Source organism: Hippocampus comes, unplaced genomic scaffold (genome assembly GCF_001891065.2).
Source record: "Hippocampus comes isolate QL1 unplaced genomic scaffold, H_comes_QL1_v1.1 scaffold2, whole genome shotgun sequence".
Lineage (NCBI taxonomy): Eukaryota > Metazoa > Chordata > Actinopteri > Syngnathiformes > Syngnathidae > Hippocampus > Hippocampus comes.
This window is the reverse complement of record NW_017805139.1, coordinates 1,629,903-1,654,983: the sequence shown is the minus strand read 5'-3', so window position 1 is coordinate 1,654,983 and position 25,081 is coordinate 1,629,903. Positions and strand designations below refer to the sequence as shown.

General features: G+C 41.5%; 1 protein-coding gene across 4 annotated transcripts in view; it reads right to left on the bottom strand.

Annotated features, from left to right (window-relative positions):
- Positions 1–18,547, bottom strand: part of gas2b (growth arrest-specific 2b) — a 32,444-nt gene extending 13,897 nt beyond the window's left edge. The window contains exons 1-8 of one of the 4 annotated variants that reach the window (XM_019867530.1): positions 18,256–18,547; positions 16,955–17,086; positions 15,831–16,066; positions 12,881–12,990; positions 12,322–12,463; positions 10,330–10,393; positions 9,524–10,007; positions 9,315–9,422 (exon numbers count right to left, since the gene is read on the bottom strand). In XM_019867530.1, the coding sequence (XP_019723089.1) occupies positions 9,315–9,422; positions 9,524–10,007; positions 10,330–10,393; positions 12,322–12,463; positions 12,881–12,990; positions 15,831–16,047 (1,125 nt within the window). In that variant the 5' untranslated portion in view covers positions 16,048–16,066; positions 16,955–17,086; positions 18,256–18,547. The remainder of the gene's footprint in view (positions 1–9,314; positions 9,423–9,523; positions 10,008–10,329; positions 10,394–12,321; positions 12,464–12,880; positions 12,991–15,830; positions 16,067–16,954; positions 17,087–18,255) is intronic. The other 3 variants (XM_019867529.1, XM_019867531.1, XM_019867528.1) reach the window with 3 other exon arrangements.
- Between the last annotated feature and the right edge of the window lie 6,534 nt (positions 18,548–25,081).

The window sequence follows — 25,081 nt, the reverse complement described above, 5'->3', positions numbered from 1 at the left end:
CCCGCACCATCACGGGCCGCTCATTCAGCATCTGCGCCAAAAAAAAAAAAAAGCCACACAGGGAATGTATTTTTGCCACAATGTTTACGGATTAGCAATTAAATAAAAATAACACACACACACACACACACACACACACACACACACACACACACACACACACACACACGCGCGCGCTAATCTAATATTTACAAGCTTGCCTTGCATATGAAGTTGTTGCCATGAAAGTCAAATGATCTCTCAGTAGCTTTGTCAAAATCTCATTAAACCAAATGAAAGAGCACCTCGTGCCACCAGCTGAGCTCCCCCATGACAGACTAATCCATATATGAGCATGCATGCGCACAGGAGCAGTGACGCACAAAGCTTCATCCGCACACAAAACACGTAACGTGCACGACTTGTCAATAAAAAAAGCATACAGCCTTGATGCACGCGAACAGCTGTTGCAGAAAGGGCCGCTGTCTCGGATTCAAGACATCCTTCACAGGCAAGGAGCCTTAGCGATGAAAACCAGCTGCTGCCATGGCAACTACAGCCACAATACGAAAGCAGGGCAAAAAATTAAAGCGGGATTGAGATGAATCCATTGCACACCCACAACTCCCAGGAGACATTGACATTCCCAGGAGGCCTCGCAAAGCGGGCTATTGTCCTGTCAGCACTGCCCCCCCCCTTCTTGGTTTATCGCCAATAAACCCTTCATTAAGGAAGCATTAAGAATGTGATCACACAAGCAGATATGCCCCCCACCACCCCTCCTTCCCTCATGTTTCAAGACGCATGACACACGTATTGGATGAAAAATCAATGGCACATGCTCAGACTTAAGCAGCGTGGATGGAAACGCCGAGACGCGGTCTATCTCATCTGACATCCTCCAGATTAAAATGTTAAGGTTGACAGGGGTCAAGCCTGACATTCTCCGTGAACCGTTTTCCTGATTTACAGCCACAGGATGTTATCTACATTGCTGTTCTTTCACTGCCCAATTGTTGCCTTTTTTGTTCATTCATAATTAAATGTACTACATATGATTTTTTAAATGGTTGCATTGTTAATTGGCTGTGTATTCTTCAATTATTCTTTTAAAACTAGACCGATAAGAAACCGTAAAACACAGGTGTCAACTCCGGTATTCCACATCTTTTAGATGTTTCCCTCCTCCAAAACACCCGATTTGATTTTTGTCAGACTCTTCCAGAGCTTGCTGACTGGAGTTTTACACCTGTGCTTTGAATAAAACATGTAAACCACAGGTGTCAAAGTCAAGGCCCGGGGGCCAGATCTGGCCCGCCACATCATGTTATGTGGCCCGCAAAAGCAAATCAAGCATGTCAAGTTCCATGATGCTTGCTGAAGTCTGAACCAAAATTTCAAATTGTCATATGTAATCCACAATAACAGTTATTATTCTTGACTTCTGATTTTAAAACTAGTTATTCATCAATTTGTTGTGCGCTGCGTATTTAATATGTGGAGGTGATTAAACATTTGTATGGTTTCCCAAGGCAAAGCGTAACTTCATTGTGGCCCGCACAAAAATGAGTTTGACGCCCCTGATGTAAACCATAACGTGTGAAGCACTGTTGTCAAACTCATTGTGGTTAAGACCCTTATGGCTAAAACCATGTAAAAAATAACAATAAATAAATAAATAAGTGTAATAGCCTCATCATGATATTACATATCCACTTTGTTCTTGGGGGCTCTGATGTAGAAGCAATTATGGGCGTGACTTCCTGTAAGACAGCGAAAGTTGCAATGAGCCATTTGTTTCATTAGCTTTCGTTTCCTGGAGTGGTTTATTTGAACATCACTTTTCACTTGTTGTCCGATATAATTTGGGATACCCCGGCGATGATTTGTGTGTGCAGTTGTAGATGCTTGTTTACCTGAATAAACTCATGTGAATTAACTGAATTGGAGGTGCGTCACAATATGCAAGTCGCAAATAAGTTTCAAGTCTTAACCTTCAAGTTTAAAGCAAGCAGCTTTTCTTTTCTCTCCTGTCTGACTGAGATGATCCAAGAATTCAAACAACCTTTCGTCCATGTATGCATGGACGAAAGGTTGTTTGAATTCTTTGAATTCACTTCAAAAGTGGCGGCAACCTGACTGAAATAAATACAGCAAGCACACACGTTGTCAATCGTTGGGGGAAAAAAAATCCTTTTCATGCTCCAGACTTCATCAACAATAGTCGCCATCTCGTTATGGGGATCAGTTTGAAAACGTGGACTCAAACTCATTTTTTATCAGTGCTGTCGTTTCCTATATTCTAAAGGAAACACTTATTGAGATTTCTCCTTGACCAGATGTCGTTTTCCACCGAGGTTAACGAAAGCTGCTCTCAAAAGGAAAACGATTTGACTTCCCCTGGAGGCCCTATTACAGTATATTTTTTCCCCTGATTTTGTGGCGGCCCCTGGAGGTCATGATGCTCTTAGCATTTGACTATGTTGCCCAATGGGCAAGCCAGCTCTGCGTTTGTGAATTTCTGTGACCAAACAATGTTTCTTCTGAATCTATAGATATCTGGATGTAATATGGTTCACTTTTTTTTAACTGTAGCTGATTTATGAATAGATGTTACCTAAGTAGAAAAAAATGATTTGTTTGGGGAGGGCGGATATGTTTCGAATGTTCACACAGGCAGCTTTACTTGTGAGTCAGCAATAAAGCCCCTTCCCCCTACACATCCCCCTACACAGTCTGCTAAGACTGCATCCTATAAAGCATCTTCTGCATTCCCCAGAGTCCTCCCTGTTCGGCCCACTGACTCATCTTATCCTGCTGAAAAATTAATGCGGGCCTCACGTGACGAGTAGGATTGAAACAACTGCCAGTAGGAGTCAGACTTGAGCCAAACCCACAGCTTCTGAGACTAAGGGGGAACACTGGGCCCCTAATTTTGTTTTTATTCTCTACCCCTAAACACACACACACACAATTTTGCTGCTGTAGACTGCAAATTTCCCCAATGGGGGACAAATAATGGTTATCTTATCTTATCTTATCTTATCTTAATAACATTTACAGTCATAGAAATGATCCATTGGCGGGCATCTCATCATGATTGGACAAATCATCACGTGAAAATAAAACAGGACTTCGAATTTTGAAGTTTTCCTTCAGTGCCACCTTGAGGGTGACAATTGTGGCCTTGGAGCCGACGTGAAATATAAAAGTCGAGTTCTCCTCGAGGTGATATTTAGTTTTGACGGCCTTCGCCTCTCATCTTGAGAGAGTCTGATCAAATTGTTGCAAAGAATGTATAACAGCCAAGCTAATTTGTGTGGATCATATTTGAATAGATGTTTATTGTTTCACCTACACCATTACCATATCTAATATGTAAAATTAAACAGTTTGATCATTTCCATGTTGTCAACCATGCAACAGAGCTTTACACACACACACACACACACACACACACACACACACACACACACACACACACACACACACACACACACACACACGTGTGTGTAATCATTCCACGCCAAAGGTCACTCAAGCATAAAGAGAGAAAGAGATGAGGTCATTTCTGTAATTATGCTCAGGCCAAAATGTAAAACGTGATACTGCTCGAAAGACTTTCCTCCGTCCTTAGGTTTATCTTATTAGCAAATGTGTTGAACAAAGAATGGATGTGGCATGATCTTGTGCATGTCTTTCCTGTCAATGACACACTCAGATCGTGTCCTGGCTACACAGAGCCTAATTGGGGACAGAGGAAAAAAAAAGGAAAGCTTTCCTCTTTTTCATCACCAGAGAATGGCTGAGCACTTCATGGCCACCATGATTGAATAGCCCCTCCAAGGAAATGGGCTGGATGGGGAGGGCGGAGGGCTGAACGTTTACATATGAGGAGGGGCCGTCACGCTCAGTTGCTCATTAACAAGCTGTTCGATTAAACACGTTGCTAATGACGTTGTCTTGCAAATCAATAATTTGGGCTTGTTCCAAAGGTGTATCCACATCGAGGGGGTCATAACGGTGGATGGTCATTGAGGTTTATGGTAGGTTTCTTTCCACAAATGATGACAGCTGTGTGACACAAGGTGACAGATGGAGTCGGGGGTCAATGGGCGGCCGCAGTCCAGCCGCAGCGTGTTTATGTTGTCAAAAGCTGAGGAAAAGCTAGTGCAAATCATGTCTACAGTTGAGGAATTATGGCTGAACGCCGACTGAGGGCACAGGGTTGAGGTGCTATATGACTAGTGGATAGAAAAACTTGAACATCAAAATATCATGTTAAAGACCTCGTATATTTAATTTTACTATGTTAATGTACAGTTGTTTGAATAACTTTTTGGATATTTTTAAATGGCTAAAACATGAAACATGAAGGAAATAAGGACAGAACTCTAGCTCAATTAATTAAGCAAACATGGATATTCTATCTAGTGCGACTGCGACCAACTAAAAGTATGCCTGGATATATTTGGTGTGGATGGCCTGCAACAAACAATGAAAAAAGTATATTGCATTATAAAAAAATAAAAAAAAAGATCTGTTATCTGTGATCATGCACATGTAAAAGTGATTTGATTATAGGAATTGAGTGACATTGGGCTGGATTAACAATGTTCAACTTCACTTACTTCTACACATTCACCGTGAGACACAGTTGGACTTGTGCCATTAGCTGTATCTGTTATTTTCAACAAACTGAGGCTGACAGTATTGATTACCAATTAAAAGTGTGCTTGGTCAATAGGACTTTCAATCAGATTAACAAAGCACTAATTGGTTTTCAACTAGTGACCAATGAGCCACTAGTTGTACGCGTGCGTGAGTTCAGTGCAGTGCCTTTGTGGGTGGGCCCTAAACTGAATTTGATTCAGGCCCTCCTCCCACCACTGTTTGACTTCTATACTGATGGTGTTCCACTTTTGGATAGGCTTTTCATGTGCATGTCACCTGTTTAAATTCTTATTTATGTATAACTTTATATTTTGAATATTGTGTTAACCTGATTAGCCAAGTGTTTAACACATTCACCATATAGTTCCTGGATGGGGTTTTTTTCTGCCCACAGTAAAAGTTTCAGAGGTATATCATCAAGGTTAAAAAAAAGGGTTTGAAACATTTCCTGATTTTAAAAAGTCGTAATTCATGTGATATTCCATGTTAAAATAATTTCTACCAGTCAGCATTTGTTTAGCTCTAGCCCATTCTGAAAACGTCGTCAGTAATCGTAATGTATTATGGCTAGCAGATTCCGTGTTCAGTCAGAGAGAAACTTGCTGCAGAAAGACGACCGTAATAAAGTAGCAAGACGCTCAGCTTCCTGGCGAATGAAGATTGAGTTTGGCTTGCTGTTGACCTGCGTTAACATTTCCAGGATATCCAACACGTAGCGATAAAAATACAGAGGTTCAAATTTGGGCTTTGGCCTCCCTGAGTGGAGTTTGCATGTACTCCCCATGCTTGCATGGGGTTTCTGCATGTATTACAGCGACCTCCCACATTCCAAAAACATGCATGTGGGGATCATTGAAGACTCCTAATAGTCCAAAGGTGTGAATGTGAGGGGAAATGGTTTCTTGTCTTGATGTGGTCTGTGATTAGCTGGCGCCCATCCAGGGTGTACAATGCCTTTCACCCAAAATTATGTGGGTAGGCCGCAACCCAAATGAGGACAAGCAGTATAGAAAACGGATGCATCAATGAAAATGGTTTGCACTTAGACATCACCCATTTCGCCTTTCATAGAACAAGAATTCTGAAATCTGATTCAAAACATTCTACTGCTATGAAAAAACATGGTCAGAAAAAAACCAAAGTAAAAAAAAAAAAAAACGTTTTTTTTCTAAAAATTTAAAAGGTGCTGAGTAATCTACAAAACAGGCACGTTCTTCATTCACTTTTGTCTTGCCAGCATTGGAACAATAATGAAGGCCGCCATTGCAGCAAACTAACTAGATCATGCACACACATGTGCGGTGCATAAGCATCAGCATCTTTATATGTATTTACCTCCTACTAAGATTTTACAAAATAAAACTCCCTCCCCCACCCCGTGCTTGTCATTTACATGCGAGGTTGGAGGCAGTCATATTTTTGTTGGTTGATGGATCCGAGCAAGAATGAAAGAAATCATCCAGTATACAATGAGACGCCTTCCCACATGGAAGGCCGCCGAGTCCCAAAGGGGCTGCCATTTGAACTGCACACAACAGCCATATCTTTGTCAAATCTACCTGAAAGAGGCACGTTTCATTTCCCCTCAGATTTGAACTCTTAGTTGAAGGTCTGTGTATTGAATCAAATCGTTGTCAGCCCAGTCTTATCCAGACCATTCGTTGCCAAGCAACCCTGACTCCCAGAAGGCCTTTCCTTGAGCCTTTGTATTGAAACATACAGGTGGTGAATGACTCATGGAGGCTGAAAGGCACCAACATCTCCATCCCACATAATGGCAAAAAAAGGTTGATTCAACTTGCTGACACAGCGACGGATTAATTACCTTTTCTAAATCATATTATGCCCACACGAACTATCAAGAGATACTTTGGGGTGAGCCATTTCATATTCGTCTACAAAATGTTTGGCATAGAATGACATTCAAATGGTGTGCTTTCATTTAATATACTTCAACGTTTTACATTATTAGCCTCTCACCTAGTCTAGCTTATAACTTGACGTTGGTCAGGCAATAAGTATAAATCTAAAATCAGTTGTTCGCAATGGTGACCTCTTACAACAAAACAAAATTACAAACTAAAATTAAAATTACATATGCAATTCACATTTACAAATGTAGACACAATATAAATACAAATGGCCCAACATTGGATCTTAAAGCAAGTGATTGTGTGAGCCCTTAATGTCAATGGAATGTGTTGATGAGTCTAAATTGTACAGTAGATTGCACAGTGCAAAATATGAAATATTTTTGAAAATACCAATTTGACACCTTCAGATGAATTTGACATTTGAACACAATTCACTTCAATTGTTGTTCTGTTTAAAACTTGTCACATTGTTCACCATACAACCACCGGCAACATTATTTACAATACCAGGTCTATCACGAGCATCTCTCCTGGCTGTCCTTCAAAACAAGCACTTTCGTCTTCGGCCACGCCTCCTGATTTCACTTTGTTTTGAAGAAACGCAATAAAACACAACGTTGTTGTTATAAAGCAAATGTTGAAAACATTGAATAATGAATGTAATGTTTTTAGATGAATGATAATAATGGCACTGTGTATATTTTACTTGTGGATGCAGGATAAAATTGGATCATCAAATTACCATATTAACTCACACTACATCCTCACTTTGTGATGGTGTGAATGTGATTGTTTGTCTAAACATGCCTTGTGATTGGCTGGCAACCAATCCCCTAACTGAACATACACTGCCTGCATGGACTTCAAATCAATGGAACTATTTGTGACCTTAACAATCAAGGATTAATTATTATATATTATAGATTAATTATTAATTATTTTTGAAGATTTCAATGGGGATAATATGGGTAAAATCTGAATGTTCTGAGCTCCTGTTTGAATCCAGTGTTGTATTGAGAAAAAAAAAAATGTTGCCAGAAGGAATGGTGCCACAGTGGAGGCCTTCATGAATGTACTGTAGCTCAACTCACCATATCCAATGAACGCCACCTTGTTCTTCAGACTACAAATTAATTGCGGCTCAGCAAAGAACACCTTCCCTGAGAGTAGCCAAGCCATCAATTCCACTGTATCAACATTATTTTTAGCATTAAATGAAGCACTTCACAGATTATTTTGCCCATACCGTGTCTTAAATAACTTATCTTGATGAATACTTATCCTAAAATCCAACTATGGCCCACTTAAGCTTACCTCTGTGGTGGTGTGTGTGGATGGCGGCATGGCGCTCACGTTTCCATATGTGGGGAGTGCAAATGGGTGAAAAGTTAGGTCCACATTGCATTCAGCAAACATTACATGTGCGTAGGAATATTTGGCCGGCTAATGAGCATTCATTTCAACTGGTAAGCAGTGAGTCAATGAAGAACAGCTTGGCAGTGTATTCATGCTTTTGTGTTTATTACGTCACTGCTGGCCTCTCACACCGTCATAGCAGCATACAAAGCGAGTTTGGCATGTGGACGCCGGACGGGAGACAACAGGTTAGCTTTGCGCTAGCTCGTACGCCGCTATACAGATGGCTTTACTGGGCCAAAGCAAGAAGTATATCCTGGAATCTACCACTGGCCGGGGTAAGACAAGAGATCCTGGAAGTTGAAGTAAGCTATTATAAACTAAAAAGGAAAACCTTTGCGTAGGATGACGCTACTACAGCAACGCACTGGTGTACACTCCAGTTCAGGGGATATATACTGTATGTCTTAAAATAAGTGAATGGATGAGGATTTGTCAAGTGCTTTGGACAGCATATGCTGTAGGGTGTCAAACTCATTTTTGCCGTGGGCCACACTGAAGTGACTGTTTTCCCTGGAGGGCCATTATGACTGTGAATGCATTTAAAGAAGTGAAGAATAATGGTTGATTCGACAATTGTTTAAGTTGCTGTAATGAGGGGTTTGGGAACAAGAAAATGCTTATAATATCTCTCAGATTTATTACATATGAGAAGTTGAACTTTTGGTCCAGATTTTAGCGATCATGGTAGAAGTTGATATGTTTGATTTGTTTTCGCGGGCCACATAAAATGATATGGCGGACCATATCTGGCCCCCGGGCCTTGAATTTGACACCTGTGCTGTAGATAAAGGGCTGCCTTAGTGCACTCTATTTGCCATTTACCATTTTGCTCACGTGTTTGGGGAAAAGTACAATAAGTAACTGATTCAAGTTTATTTGGTACTCGCTCGTCAACATGAACATGAATAACGAATGCAGATTTTGGGTGCTCGTCCAAGCTCTAATAAAGAATATATAATTTTCTATCAATACTGATTCAGAACCGCACCAGATGATGTATGTGGTACAGTTGTATGTTGTTATATTGTGTTGTTGTTTTGTTTCACTGTTTATGTTCTCCGTAATTGCAAGACAAAGGATGCAGGAAGTGCTATATTTCTGGATCGTTAACCACAGTGTGTTCAAAAGGTTCACATAGAGTCAGGGACAGGGTTGCGATATTGATTTGAAAAAACAAACACCCAAAAAAAAAAAAAAAAAAGAGTGGTTGCAGGCAAGTGAACATTACGAAACATTAAGCAATTCTAATTAGATTCGCTGTCGGTAGGTGTTCTGCATCGCTCACTGACCGTAACTTGTTAGTAGTGCATAAGTGGGTAAAGATAAACTACAGGGAAAAAAACTGAGGTGTAGCCATGCAATGCTTACCCGTATATAAAGAACTTTTTCCCCCACACGATAACAGCTTCTTGGCTGCTTTTCAACAGGGAACCTCGTTGGACAGCTGCAGGGTGGATTTTCAATAATGTTTCTCACCTGATAGAGGTTAGACAGACACAGGGTGTTAATGTGCTGCAGACGTGCAACATTCACAATGTTTGCAATCTCAAATAATACATTCCACGAATGAGGCGTACAGTGTCATCCAAAATGTTGCTGGTGCCGGTGCTCTGTCGGATAGTGGATTTGCTGGAGTGACGGTTCAGGTGGCAAGGTGTTGGGGGTCTTGCCGCAATGGCCACTTGCGTTTGGCCTTTGGAGGCTGCAGATGTGCCAGTGGAGCACAAAGGCGTTTGTGTTGAAGCTGTGGTTGTGCAGCGTTTGGGAGCTGAGAGGAAGGACTGCAGGAAACACGTGGGCATTGGGTCCGCAGTGGCTGATGGAAGATCAGACGCGAAGGGTGAGATGTGTGCTTCAGAGAGACAGATGGAGCTTGGAGTGAGGGGCACTGGTGGAGAGGGAGGGGGTGGGGTCGGGGACTTGCTTGAATGCGATTGTGAGCAAAGCTCCGGGGTTGGAAAAAAGGAGAAGGGTAGCGTGGACAATGGAGAGGTACTCTCTCCTTCTTCCCTCTCTGTCTCTCTCTCTAACTTCACCAGGCCTGGAGGCTCAACGCCATACCTGAAAAGGCAAAAATATGGCAATCATTATGATGTCATTCAAAATAGCAATTAGAAATGGAACAAAAGAATGTTGCTGCTTTTTTACAGCTATGTCATCGAACATAGATAATCATGAAAATAATAATGAATGAAGAGCTTATACAGGAAGCTGCAATGCAAATTTCGAAGTAATTAAAAAGATTATGCCTTATGTTTGCCTGCTTTGGTCATTCACCAATTACACTTCCTCTTTTCACACTTTCATTCATTGCGTTATGATGTGACTTTGCAGGAGCCCGATTTTGGCTGGAGTACTTCATACAGTTACCGTAGTTAGTTACCTGGCGGCCATGCGTCCCAGCGCCATCAGGCACAGGCACACTTCCCGGGGTTGCTTATGGAGGACTACACACAGCACATGAACAAAACACAAACAAAGAGGGGAGAGATCGAGAGAGTGATAAAAATAGAATCAATATAATGAAGCTTTGACAAAAAAAAAAATAAATAAAAAAAAAACTGAGGTACGGCAAAGGGGGCATATTTTGGGAAGTGCTCTATCTATCTCTGTTGTTCATCTCTATCTTTGAGGCAGACCTGGAATTCCTGTGGCCTTTGAATGTGCATCTGAGGACATGAGGGCATGAATGCTTCATCTCTTTCCACCGGTATACTACTTTCACATCAAACAAAGTGCCTGTATGAAGCCAACAATGCCGACAGCATTACAAAGAAGGCAGTTGCACAACATATACCCTGCGACACTCAACCAAATCTACTGTTGAAAACAATCTCATTGATCTCGGTTCCAGGAAAAGAATGATGTGTAAGGTCAAAACCGTGGCAGGACCTTTTTTGATACGATAGCAGAACATCCGCAGCACGAATCGGACACAAAGGGAAGGCAAAGCAATCATCATATGAGTTATAGTACAATGAGACTCACTAAGTTAGCAAAGTAGTGCCTGTCACTGTATCACTACTTCCCCAACCCACTATTCGGCTAGTCACATAAAGTTTTTTGAACAAAAGGGAAAGAAGCATTCTGAAATCAAATTTGCTCATGCAATCCATTCCTCGTATTAATATGGATCAAACCTTCAGTTTGTGTTGCTCAAAACATTTCAGTAGGATCTGGATGAATTCAGTGGAAAAGCAAGCAAACAACAACAACAACAAAACCGAGACTATTGTGAATGCAACTGAGAGTAGGATTTCAGGAAAAAAAATGCAGCAAAAATTTCAAATTGGTCAAGTAGTCAATTTGTATTGTTTTGTGTATGTATTTTTATTTATACTATGCACTTGATTTCTTCACCTGTTACAGTAATGAAGTCGATATAGGCTACCAATTAATAACATCAAAGACACAACATTCTTGATATTGTTAGCTATGGGACAGGTAGCCTTTATTTGAATTTTAAGAGTTCATGAAAATATCCACGCTTATGTTTTTATGCCGATTTTTTATTTATTGTCGCTCAGATGAGTGTTGATAAATACATTTATAACTAAAAATTATTTTTGTGTTTTAGAATTTGTCTTTGCTGGCTCGTCTATCCGTTGTTGTTTACATTGCTTGTAATCCACATTGTGATATGTTGTCCCGTTTAGAGCACTGCTCATATGGATCTGGTAATCTTCAAAACGGTGTATGTGGAGCAGGGTGATCCATTCCAATGTTGCTTTGCAAAAACAGAATAAAAATAAAAAAGATCCTGGACAGCAAATAATGGGATTCCAAATCCGCATCATTTTTATCCACATTACAACTACTGGCCCATGGGGTGAAAGATTTGACCCTGCATGTTGGATCAACATTTGAATCCAACAAGAGTTGTAAAAACTACCCACACAAACAAGCTAAAGCTCCCAGGAAATTGGTTACGAGGCAATCAGTGCAACTGTGGTTAAAAATAATACTCATTTCCACACCATCATTTTCTGAAGAAGAAGCAACTTTCCCCTCTCAGGGCTTGCCACACCAAGTCATTCACACGATACGTTTGGCACAACTTTGACAATGGATCCACGTGTCCAAAGTCAGCAGTGTTACCCCTGAGCCATACGGGGGCCATTGACGTTTTCTATGAATGTTACGTTAAATTTATCTCAACCATGGGTGAAAGTAACCCAATCTGCGAAATATCCATAGCTACCCAGCAAGTGGGTACACAGCCTGTTTTTAGTGATTATTAATAACAATTTATGAATAGCCTCAAAAATATTAACCAAGCACAAATTTGGAATTATATCTTATTTGCATACTAGATGGACCAAGAATCAAACCTGAAATATTGTATTGACAAATACAAAGTACACCACGAGCTCACCTAAATCCTCAGATTCGAAAAGGTGGGCCCTGTCAATGCCAATCTTGCGGCACCAGTAGAGGAAGTTGGCCGTGTTGTCTCTGGCAAAAAAAGATCCTGAAGTTGCATCAGCTCGCCAATGGATCACTCTTCTGGTGAAGGGCTGCACGAGGCACACACAAAATGATGTAAGGAGAACACCCACATTCAACTAAACGCTTTTAATGTCGAGGGATCATCTTGTTTTTGTAGTTGTACTGGTTTTCTGTTTGTTGTTGTGTCGCTGTTGACTTCTCACTTGAAACTCTCGGGATGCATCGCGCTGAGTTTTGTAGACTTGCGACATTCTCAGGCATTCTTGCATTTGCTTGTCTGAGCGTATGTTTGTATTATGGTGGGGGGAAATTATTGTCTATCAGAGAATTGTGCATCATAGCTTGAGTCATTTTATGTCCCATACAGCATGCTTTATTTTGTAGAATGGTTACTACCTATAGCGGGCTTTGGTAAACAACTGATTAAAAAAAGAGGTGTAAAAGCCACCAATCCCCAAAATAATGATTTGGTTCTGTTTCAGCACCTTTCCATTATTGCTGTGGCTCATTTTTTCCTGGAGAAACTGGGCCAGTTGACAAAGAACAATGCCGTTGTCCAGTCTGTCCATTAGAGTGTCAGCGGTGATATCCACACCTACACACAACACAAACACAAAATAGTCATGCAAGTACTCCTTGACTTCATAAATACATCAATAAATACATACATAAATGAAGAGAACAGCCTTGTGGTGATTTCTGAACATCAATATCAATGCAAGATTCATCAATAAAATGTGTCATCTTATGATATCAACTGTAAAAAGAATATAAGCTTAAAGAGAGCCAACCCTCTGTCGGCTGAACAGTTTATTTAGTACAGGGGTCAGCAACCTAAAATGTTGAAAGAGCCATATTGGAGCAAAAAAACGTTAAACAAATGTTGTCTGGAGCCGCAACAATTAAAAGCCTTCGGAAGAAGGCAACACATGCTGTATGTATCTATATAAGCTATATTAGCTACAAATACACAATGAGCCTTCCTGATTAAACGTTTTTTTTCCCCCCTGCAGTGCATCCTGTAGAGCAGGGGGGGCCCAACCTTTTTTGATCAAAGCTCTATTTTTCGATCAACCAGCCTCCCGCATGCGATAATGAGCAACAGCCATAACAGCCCTTGAGATGAACATGGCACAGGACGCACTTTTGCAGCGTGTAAACTTTTTGACGCGTCCCATTTTAAAATGCTTCTCTTGGTCCTCCAGATCGCCATTCTTTGCCAGTTCCCTCGGTGAATTGGACATGAAACGCCGTTCCTTCTTACAACAGCCACCTGCCTGGCATCCCGCCCCGCTAATACAAACGTGTGTTGCACGCTCTGACGCAAATCTTTGTTGACAGAAATGTTGAAATGTAAGATTTATTCGACACATTCTTCCAGCATTTGAAAATGTTAAGAATGTTTGTCCTCCGACAGAAACCCCATTCAAACAAAAAAAAATATTTTCACTCCCCCATCTTTCTCTATTTTCAAACATTTTTAAAAAGCTCCAGGGAGCCACTAGGGGTGCGCTAACGAGCCACATGTGGCTCCGGAGACGCGGGTTGCCGACCCCTGATTTAGTAGTTCAAGACTTGAAAATTATGTCTGCATGAATATTTGACCCCCAAATGACTCAGTAATGATAGTTTTTTGCAGATTTAGCCACTACTTTTGGGACCAAAATGGGTAAACCTGATGACGTCAACGTGAGCCGAGTGATAATGGTTCCTTGGTTGCTGGGTGTTATTTCCTCATGAAAGTTGAAACATTCACCAAAACAAAAGTAATAGGCTTGACCAAGTAAAGTGGAGTGTAATTTGCAGAGATCATTTCGGTGATTCTCACTCAAAAGCATCAAGTGTTTCGGTCAGAGTTTGGAATGAATGGTTTAGAGGCGTGGATGCTGGTCTCCCTCGGCAGCAACAGCATTTTTACATTCACGCTGATTATCTAAGTGCCAATGTTCAGCCTGCTCAAGTATCCCTTTAAGCACTAGTTTCTTTCATGATATTGTGTTTGGTTGTTTTTTTTTTTTTTTTGTGAACTTGGTTTGGATTTGATTTTAGTTTTCTCATGTTCTCCTGGTGTCTCTTTTGTCAATGTTTGTCTTGTGAAGTTATTCGAGTTAACCAAACAGTTCTTTCATCTCTTCGTGTCTTATCCAGTTGCTCCTCATTGTCGTGTCAGTTTGTTTGTTTTTAGTTCCCTGCCTCCTTTCGGTCATTGCTGGATTATTTAATTTGATTTGTAGCCCCTGTCAGTTGTCATTCTTCAGTCGCTTTATGAGTTTTTGTGTAATTGTCAAGTCATTGCTTGAGTTTGATTGCACTTTCTTTAATGTTGTTTTTTTTTGTTGTTGTTCATCCCAAAGTGCCTTATTTTGCGTTTTTGGAATAAAATGCTTTTTGAGCTTCATTCAGCCTTGCCTCCCTGCTACCTTGCATTTGGGTAAAACATAACAGAGTGATGCGACCACAAAAGGACCCGGCGGGAAGCACAAAGTGTCGCCCTGCCAGCTGGAAGTCTGCTTCCCATTGCCTTCAACCTGCCAACTACTATACTCTTTTTTTCCTCCATGTCTCTGTCATCCGTCCCGTTGACTTGTCCTAGTTTTTCACGCTCCCCTTCAAATTTACCTCCCCCCATGTTTTTTTTTTTAGATTCAGATTTGTCAGACTTTGAAGATGGCCCCAATTAAGTTGATTTCCTTTCTGAATCTCATTTAGCTTTTGATAACTGACTTAGATTTTCCTGGTTCTTTCCCTAGTCAGTTTTTGATCCATTTTTCGAATGATTCCTTGGACTTCACTCCCCGAATCCTTCCCTTCAACTGTTTTTCCACTGACACCTAGTATGACATGTTTGTGCATTTTGTTTTGATTCGAATCTTAGTTTTGTGTTTTCCCTGATGTCTTTTTGTCAATGTATCTCTTCAAGTTATTGTGTCCACCTGTGCTCATCTACCCAGTTCCTTCTGTTGACGAATCAGCTCAGTCCATCCCTTTCGCCTGGTCCAGGTGTTCCTCGTTGTCTTATCAGTTTGTTTGTGTTAAATTCCCTGCCTCCGTTGAGTCGTTGTTGGACCGTTTTCCCCCTGTCAATCATCTCATCTATGTTCTAGATTTTTGCGTGACAGTTTATTCTTTTGCCTTTTGGACTTTTATTTAGTTTTTGTTTGATTCTGAAATATTATATTGTCTTTGATTTAAATTTTTTATAATTAGATATTTTGAGAGAACACCTGCGTTTGGCTCCTCAACCACGCTAAAACATTTTGTGTCGTGATATTGGCAATGAAATAAGGAATCTCTTGATCAGATCAGAAAAAGAATATGCATTTGTGAAAACTGTAACTGGTCGAGTGTAGATGGTACATCAAGAAATTGTCGACCAGGTCCACATTTGACCAGTCCCTTGGCTTCACAGGGTCTCTGTTCAAAGGTTAATCTCACCCATGATGGTGTTGAGCCAAAGAGCCAGGTCTTCTTTCATAGGCAGTAGGCTGGCATCATGGCGGTATGGTAGCCACTGGTTGTATTCCTGGGGACTAGCAAGGCCAGGTCCGCAGTGGCGATACTTCGGGCTGAGGAGACAGCTCATTCCCAACCCTGTCAGCTGGCTCAGAGGACTCTCAGACCTCTGGTTCCTTGGTCCCACTTCACCATCCATACTTCTGCTTTGACGATTCCTAGAAGGAAACAGTGCGCATGATGAGGGTTTGGAAAGTTTAGTGCCTTGCTCGTGAGCACTTTGGCGATAATCTGGATTTTTATCCATGTTTACATGTGTTAATTTTCATCTTTCACCGTAATGCACAGATTAATTATTCCAAGTGTTTGAAATACAATGTGAGAATAAAGGCTTCAGCTGCAAGGCTGAGCCAGTCTGCTCGTGCTAGTGCATGGCTCATTTGTCATGATCCCAGAGAAGCCTACATCATAAAGCTCGGCCCCGTGCAGAGACAAGCTCTGTCTGACGGGAACACTCGCCGCTAATCACACGGAATCAGGACAAACACACACACTGGGTTCGTAGGTTTGTTGACACATGATCGTCAAAGGCCATCCGGGTCCCATGTCTGTGGGTTTCTCTCTTTTAAGTAAAATTTAAACATCACTTTAGATATCTAAAGTAGAATAATCAGATTTGAAGCACACCTGGTATGCAGATGCTTGGAACCCTTACAAGCAGCATCACATCTGCTTTTAAGACTTTTATAGCACATGCCTCTGGTGTTTTGTCATTAAGGACCTGGTTGACTTGTACTGTTCAACAGCATTACTACATGATGAAATTAACAACACACATGAGTACGGTGTCAAGAAATTCTAACTGAACAGTGTGTGTGCGCAGTAGAATAAATTCATGCAGCAAAACAAAATGTGAAGATGTAGGTTGGCGCGGTGTTGCATGAACTTAGTGAAAGGAGCCCTTTTGTCAACACAAGGTGCAGACTTGGGACAGACGCGGGGTGTGGGAAGGTGCGTCGTGCCAAGTTAGATGCCGGTTTATTGGTTGATCAGCGAGCCATGAGAGCGTCTGTCTCTAACAAAACATCCAGGTGAGAAAATCGCACCTGTACTCCAGGATGGCTGTTCTGGGAAGGGATGGCAAAGGTCACCCGCTGGCCTGTGTTTGAAACACTAGCAGTCTTTATGCTCCAGGAAAATTTAAAAGTGCATGTCTGGTAAGACAACACACATGGGCACTGGCACACATACACATAATTATGTCTATGCGCATACTGGTGATTTTGTTGCAGTTTACTTTGCACAACGCATGCTTGAGCTCAAGTGATATTCCCTCACCTTTATATGTACTTTGAGTAAAAGCTCCACAATGGAAAGAGATGCAATTACATACCAGCTGAACTGAAATATGTCAGCAAAAGAATCTTCACCCTTTCACGCACCGTATAACCTGATAACATGATTAGCTGTCCACTGTAGTAACCGCTGTCCCTGACCGGGTTAAAGTAACAAAGCAAAATTTCACGTCAGTTGAATAAACTGTGGGAAACCTTTGAATATGGCGTGTCCAATCACGCATTAGCAGCTTTGAGTCATTTTGCATTGGTCTTACATTCACTGACAGCCCGTCGAGGAGTCATCTACCAGCAGGGAGTAAGACTGTTATCAACACTCGATGGAGAAGGCCTATGGCCTACTGTTCCACGGGTGGCTTTCAGTATGCACCATCAGAGGAACACAACCGTGCAAAAGTTAACTTCTTCCTTTGCTCCTTTGACTGAAAGGTAAAACCTCAAATAAACAATAAGTGCCTCAGAACAGTCTGTTCTGTGTCCAACTATTCATCTCCATCAAGCAGCAGGTACAACTGGGTCAAATAACACAGAACATTTACATGCAGTACATTCCCACCTAATAATAATGAAATGTGTAGCATCAAACATAATTCTTCTTCAATCACGCTTTTGCACATACATGGCTGTGTGAAAATATGTACGGTCAAAAGATTTGACTCATATAGTTGAACATGTGCAGTGGAAATTTTATATTTATCCACGACCTTCTCACATGTCATAGTGCAGTTAGATTTTGGAAGCTAAGTACAATGAATGCTGTTGCATTTCTATGACTTTTAAAAATAATAATTTTCCTGTTCCCGTACATTCCAAATTTTAAATCATGTTACATATCCTTTCAATTTGTTCTTTTTTGTTGCTGTTTTTGTGTTGTTTATTATTTTACTTGAGTTAACTGTTTTTGTTTTGCGCTCTGTTACAGACGCAGCTGTTGTGAAAGCGCTATATAAATCAGGATGTATTGTATTGCATTGTATTTTTTTTTCCAATAAGATCACCACTAACTGACAGAAATTATGAAAATATTTCAGAAGAGAAACAGAAGTACTTACATAAAGTGCTGATAGTAATCACAGGTTGAGTTCAATGAAGATTCACGTCATCCACATTTGCTCCCAATTTTCCCCGTGGTGTGGACACATGACTTCGAGCCCGATAGTCATGGGCTCACTCTCCCTCACAGGCGGGGTTGAACCTCTCAGCCGAGCACTTTCAACTTGCAACTGGTGGTGTCATCTTACACCTACCAGAACTTCATCTATTCTACACATCTCAGCACAGACTTCTTTTCCTCATAAGATCATGTTAAAATTATATCAACAAACGTGTTATTATCAGCTATTAAGGAAAATTCCTCTTGATTTTCTTCTTTATGGAGGAATGCAGTCTCTAGGGGTGGGGGGTGTTTCTCAAGACTCAAAATTTTTGTTAATTTCAGAGGTTGATGAGAGCATAAGAAAAGATGTCAACATATATTTTGGTGACGAGCAATGGTAATTTTGGCACATTAGGCAACATTTAGATTCCTACATTACGGGTTTAGGCTGTCATGTTGAATCACTGTATGGCAAATGAGGAAGGACATATTAGATTAGTGTCGGCAACTAAAAAATACTTCATACAAGATTCCATGGGAGCCATAAACTCTTGGGAGATCTAAAATGATGATAAATACTCTTTTCCTTTTTCTTGTCAATTGTGTAGGAGACACATGTGGAACCGGGTTGAAGTGATATGTCAGCCCATCCGCCATAGTGTACGTGGCTTTAATATTAGCCATAAATTCGGCAATGGTATCATAAAACTGAGCAAGGATAAGATTATACAATCAAAAGCAATAAGTCTGGATTATTCCAGTGAGATTTTTTGCTTCATAATACATCTCCAAGGAGGAAGCATATTCACAATTTTCTTCACTTTACCTCATCCAATACGGCTGCGGTGTTGGCGTACTCAAGAAGGTGTCTTTGTATATGTAATGTAAATGTTGCCTATGATAATTGCTTGCGGTTATCGCAATAGGAGCCATTCAAGATGAGATCGGCAGTGCTATGCAAATATATGAGCAAAGTAAGTGCAGTCTGTAGGGTATTGTGGGATGGAACATAGTTTTTTTGCCATCAAATCCTCATAGCGTCCCTCATTTCCATCAAAATCAAGTAGGCCCGACCGCACTACGGCTGAGTATGGCCGAGTATAACATGCTTGACGTTGTGGAAAAAGAAATTAACTCGCTGTGGTCTGTGCGTGACATTGGCAGTTAAACTGCAAGATCTCCTCCTTGTGGATGAAGTTGTCAGCCATGCATGTAACATGGGCAATTGGAGATCCGGGTGTACCCCCGATCGTGCGTCCAAGTGTGACACTTCACCCCGCTGTCCCAATAGTTACTGGGGTGCTATTAAAATATTTAAAATATTAAATATTTTAAGATTAAATATTATAAATATTTATGAATGGCATCCACTACACACGCCCGCGGACCACCAAACATGGTAGATTAGACTTGCAGAAATGAAGTTACGCCCATTCTTACGCCAAGAGCACGGGTACCAGTCTACCAAAACAATACTTTAATTATTATTGGTTTGAAGGTATCTTATTTTTTGCAGGGCCGTGGGTGGGTGCGCGATGAATGTGCCCATGAGTGTGCAACAAATGATTATCTGAGGTTCCATTACAATTTTTGTCGAAACAAAAGCGCTATTTCTACCATTTCGATAAAGTACAATTGCTACTTGTTGGTGCTTCCATTTAAGCATGTCATGTTTTTCTTCTAATTTTTGTAACATCTCGTCTCACATAATCTCGTAGTTCTTGTAAAATCTAGTGAGAATTGAGACAGGTTGTGAATCCGTTGGGAGATAAACGGGTGGGGCCTGTGCAATTCACACTGGAGATTCACCCTGCGTGGTGACCCACGCCCCGGGGTATGGCGGTCCGCAGCCGGGAGCACTTCCTCCACTGTGGTGCGCGGTAACTGGCTCAAGGTCGGCCTGCAAATGTGACAATGGTGAAGGAATGACAGGATATTTCAGTCTTCACTGCATCCCCGCACTCTGCAATGCTCCGCTGCCTGGATCTCGACCTTCCCCTGGGGCCGTGGGACAGTGCAATCCAATCGGATGGAGCGCCCCCGGCCTCACTGCGGCACCGACTGCTCTCAAGTGTCTGGCTGCCCAGGTGAGGACCCCCCCCCCCCACCACCACCACCCACCCCCACGAGTGGGCATCACGACTCTGTGGCGATGTTGGTGTCATTGGATCTGCCCTTGTTGATGGTCCAGATTGCACTCGTCAGGGTTGCCCAGAAAACCCCCGTTCCTTCTATCCCCAGATGGTCCTCTGTCAAAGCAGCATTTGTCACTGTTGCTGCTGAACAGCATGCTGCTGCTGTAGGGGTTGAAGTACTGGATCTCACCCTTCGAACGTGACGAAGCAGGGATTACATGAGCAGCAGAAATGCGAAAAATGTGTTTCCATTACACCTTTGCGATATACTTCCATTTTGACATACCCAAAACCCACCTAATGAGAGCGTGAAAAATGTTAAAATATATATTTGGGAGGTTTTTCAAAATGTCTGTCTTTTCATTACTAATGTTTTTTGTTTGGATTTTGTGCATTTCTGCAAGCCATGGAAACCCAACGAATGGCACCTCATAAGTTACACCTGTTTCTGTTTCTTCAAATTCAAGTTGTATTCAAATTCTACTTCAAATTAGAGACACTAAATGGGAACAGAGATGATAATTATATTCACGGATCATATTCATCATAGGTGGCACAGTGAGCGATTGGTTAGCACATCCACCTCACAGTGCAGAGGTGCAGGGTTCGATTCCAGCTCCGGCCTTCCTGTGTGGAGTTTACATGTTCTCTCCGTGCCTGCGTGGGTTTTCGCCGGGTACTCCGGTTTCCTCCCACATTCCAAAAACATGTGTGGCAGGTTAATTGAACACTCTAAATTCTCAGTAGGTGTGACTGTGAGCACGAATGGTTGTGTGCCCTGCAATTGGCTGGCAACCAGTTAAAAGTGTAACCCGCCTACTGCCCAAAGACAGCTGGGATAGACTCCAGCACGCCCGCAACCCTTGTCAGGATAAGCGGAAAAATGGATGATGGATGGATAAACCTTGCCTCTGCTTCAATACAGTACTTCCTGTTTCATTCTTCCTCTTCCTAATGCACACTGGCTAAAATTAAGAGTGTGTCGCCATCTAGTGCCCAAAAGTGGAATTACATACAATACTTTCTCAGCGAGAATTCGACCAAAATGGAGTTAACTGTATAAAAAAATAAAATACCAGAAGGGGAGTTTACTGCACACCAATCAAGATTCAACAGAGGCAGAACTTTATTCCCAATTTGGAGAGAAGGTACCGTTTCCTCCTGAGAAACATGGCTCAGATTTGGTACAAAAAGGTAGATTAAAAGCGTGTTTAAAAGACAGCAAAACCACATAGTGGCATAGATGAGATCCTCAGATACCCTCGTTGAACTCCACTCACATCATAGTCTGGCTAGTAATGTGTAAATTGGCTTGTGGAAAGTCCACAAAGCTTGTTTGGACTCCATCTGATTTGAGCTCTCTTTCCCCCCCGACTGTTCAGAAAATGTAGTTCCAGACCCATTCTTGAAATGGGGGAGCGGAGATGATGCAATAGATGTACTCCACACACAGAATGAAATATTTCTTTCTTCCATAATTTTAGCTGATTCTCAGTCCTGAGAACAGCTAAGATCCTGGCGCAGAACCCTCATGCTCCCAGACTCAAGCTTGAAGGAGATAATTGGAGAGATAATCACAATTATTTCTGATTTGATGAGTATATCTTACACCTAATGGGAACGCTAAATTCTCCATATCAAGAAATTAGATTCCATAAGACAAACAAGTCAAGAAAATCCTTTCTTAAAATATAGAAATAAGATGGAAATTGGCCCTCTGAAAAGATTTTGAAATAAATATGACAGCACTTTTTGAATTCAACGACCAAAGTAAATAAACATTTCTAAGATATTTTAATTGATTAGAATGAGAAGGACTTACTTTGGCTACATAGTTTATGCACGCGTGTTTGTGTGACTGTCTTTGTGTTCCATAGCTCAGGTGTGACTGCTGGCTCATTTGCAGCCTCTGTCCCAAGGGAGAGGTCCCTCCAAGCCCCCGCCCTCCTGAAGTGTGTCTCCTTACTGCTAATCTGCATGCAGAGCAACACTGTTATGAATATGAATGAGTTTACTTTGGATGTCCTTCAACCTTACATGGAAAATACTGGGAGACTTCCAGTTTGGTGAACATTATTTATTAAAAAAACAAAACAAAAAAAACAGCCTCGACATGTTGCTCAAGGTAAATTATATAATGTTGAAAAGATTAATAAACTGCTCAAACAACTGAACAGTGTTGTACCCAAAAATAAAAGCTTTGAGAACATGGAGCAGGATTGCAATTAATGCATTTTTTCTTCAACAACCCTGCTAGTGAATCTCACTCTACAGCTGAATTTCCTTCTGGTTATGATTGACTTCTTATCTTGCTTCTGCAGTTACAATTTACTTTTGCCTCTCAACATCATATTTATCGGTTCCTTTGATGATCATTTTACTGCACCTATCCTTGACACAAAATGTGCAGGGTCCCTCAGTTAGCAGGAGGTCCCTCCGTGAGGAAATGATTCAATTAAAACGATGTCTCAGCGACATCATGATAATCAGTGCACATGTGACAGATGGCATTACAGGTTGCCAAGACAACAAGAGCCCCTCTTTGCCCCCACTACAATGGTGGGGTGGAGACCGATAATCCCGCACGAGGCACCATGTGCTGCGTACCACTCAAATTGGTCCCCTGGGTGAAGAGGACCTGAGGCCTATCAGAAGGGGGGGCACACTTATTAGAGACGCACAAGTGTTTTATCTTCTGTCAGATTAAAGCAGATTAAAATGTATGTTAGAAAATGGATGGATGGATGGATGGATGGATGGATGGATGGATGGATGGATGGATGGATGGATGGAATAATATGCAGGGCAAACAAGCAAGCTCTCTAAAAGACGATCCTGATCATTTGAATCAGTTGTGTTGGTAGCAGGAACTTCTAAAACAAGCAGGGCTGCGGCTTTCTCGGACAGAGTTGCCGAATGTCCATTAATTTCAACGGGCAACGTCGATTTGACATACGAGTGATTTGAGTCACGAGCATGATGACGAAACAAAGTCTTCAGTCAGGGTCCCATGGAATTGGATTTTTTATTTTTTTTTTGGCAGGAATGGTACTCTTTGTCACAATTTAGAAAATGCAATTTTGTCCACGAAACATTTTATTTTCTTGCATCTGCTATATTATGGTATTAAATTTCTCCCTGCAACACAAAGCCTCTGCAATATGTGCATGTAATGATGAGCATTCTTCATTACATAGTCAGTATAACATTGCGTACTATGAGAAAATACTTCCCTTTGCCACGCTGCCTCTCCAAGGAATTTAACTCATTGGGTTCTTTGTCTTTTGCGTGGTTTTAATTAACAGTGATCTTTCCTGCGGATTATTAAACCTGACGCCAGTGGGCGTGTGGCTGCGAGGCGCTCATATAAAAGACAGGCTAATAATATGTCAGCTACTTCTACACATGACTAATGGAGGCTGGCTACCTTGTCTGAGGCTGGTCGTGGCAGGGGGTCAGTAGCTGTAGGCTGGACTATTTTTTTAATTAAGCTACCTGTCATATGGAGTAGCTAAATGTTGCACTCGAACAAAATCAGATCCATGAAAAAGTGCCACTGTTAAGCAGAACATGTTTCTTTGAGCGTTTTTATACACATTATTTCTTTCCGCAAATATGCAGAACATAATCCCGTTGCATATTGCAGTGTCGATTATGTCCACCAGGGAGCAGCATAGTTACTTACACACGTGTAGGACAACAATTACAACAACAACCAAAAAAAAAAAAAAAACGGCGTGGGGAAGATGAGGAGGAGCTGTCTTTACTCTTAATGGAGTGTGCAGCGCCATTGTGTAGTCATTTTATTCATCTGGCTTCAGAGGCAAAACGCAAAAGGAAAGCCGCCTAGAATGAAATCCTACACGTCTAAATGTATGCAAATGACAGACGGCTATCCTTTGAATGCCAACTCAAGGGCATACCTGCATTTTAAGGTGCATTTCAGTACCTGTATGCCTATGCAGCTCCATGGCAACGCAACAAAAGCTTGATGCACTTCAAAAGCTTCAGTAAGATGAGGCGGGCTCGGCTCCGTGGGCCATTTGTCTCGCTGTCACCGTGATTCCAATCACGAGGATTGTAACAAGATTACCAGGAGCGAGTGAAAGCAATGGAGTAGCGGTGTAATGTAATTAACAAGTGATAGAGTGCCTCAGACGTCTGGGTTATCACCGTCCAGTCGCTTAACCCCTGTCATCACTTGAAGGATCACAACCTCACTCCCAAATGATGAGAAGCCTTCATGCCGACCATTATTGTAAGAGCCGTAGGCCAAGGCAGCCCACGTGAATCAACAAATATCAGTCAGGTTTTTGACCACGTTATTAGAGCTTTGACTATCGCTGGGAAGAGAGAGAGAGAGAGAGAGAGAGAGAGAGAGAGAGAGAGAGAGAGAGAGAGAGAGAGAGAGAGAGAGAGAGAGAGAGAAAAAACTCTGAACCTTGAACCCCATGCTGTCTCCTGACAACCAGTTGTCTTTTACATAGTCCCGGCACCAGTCTCCATAGCAACTCATGGATGTTTTAGAATGACAGACAAAAGAAAAAGGGGGAAAGAAGTAGTCGAGGATGTGCCCTTTTTATATATGCGTAAAATTCATAATCTTGATGTGTTTCAGTTTCAGAATAATTTGTTCCAGGTCCACTT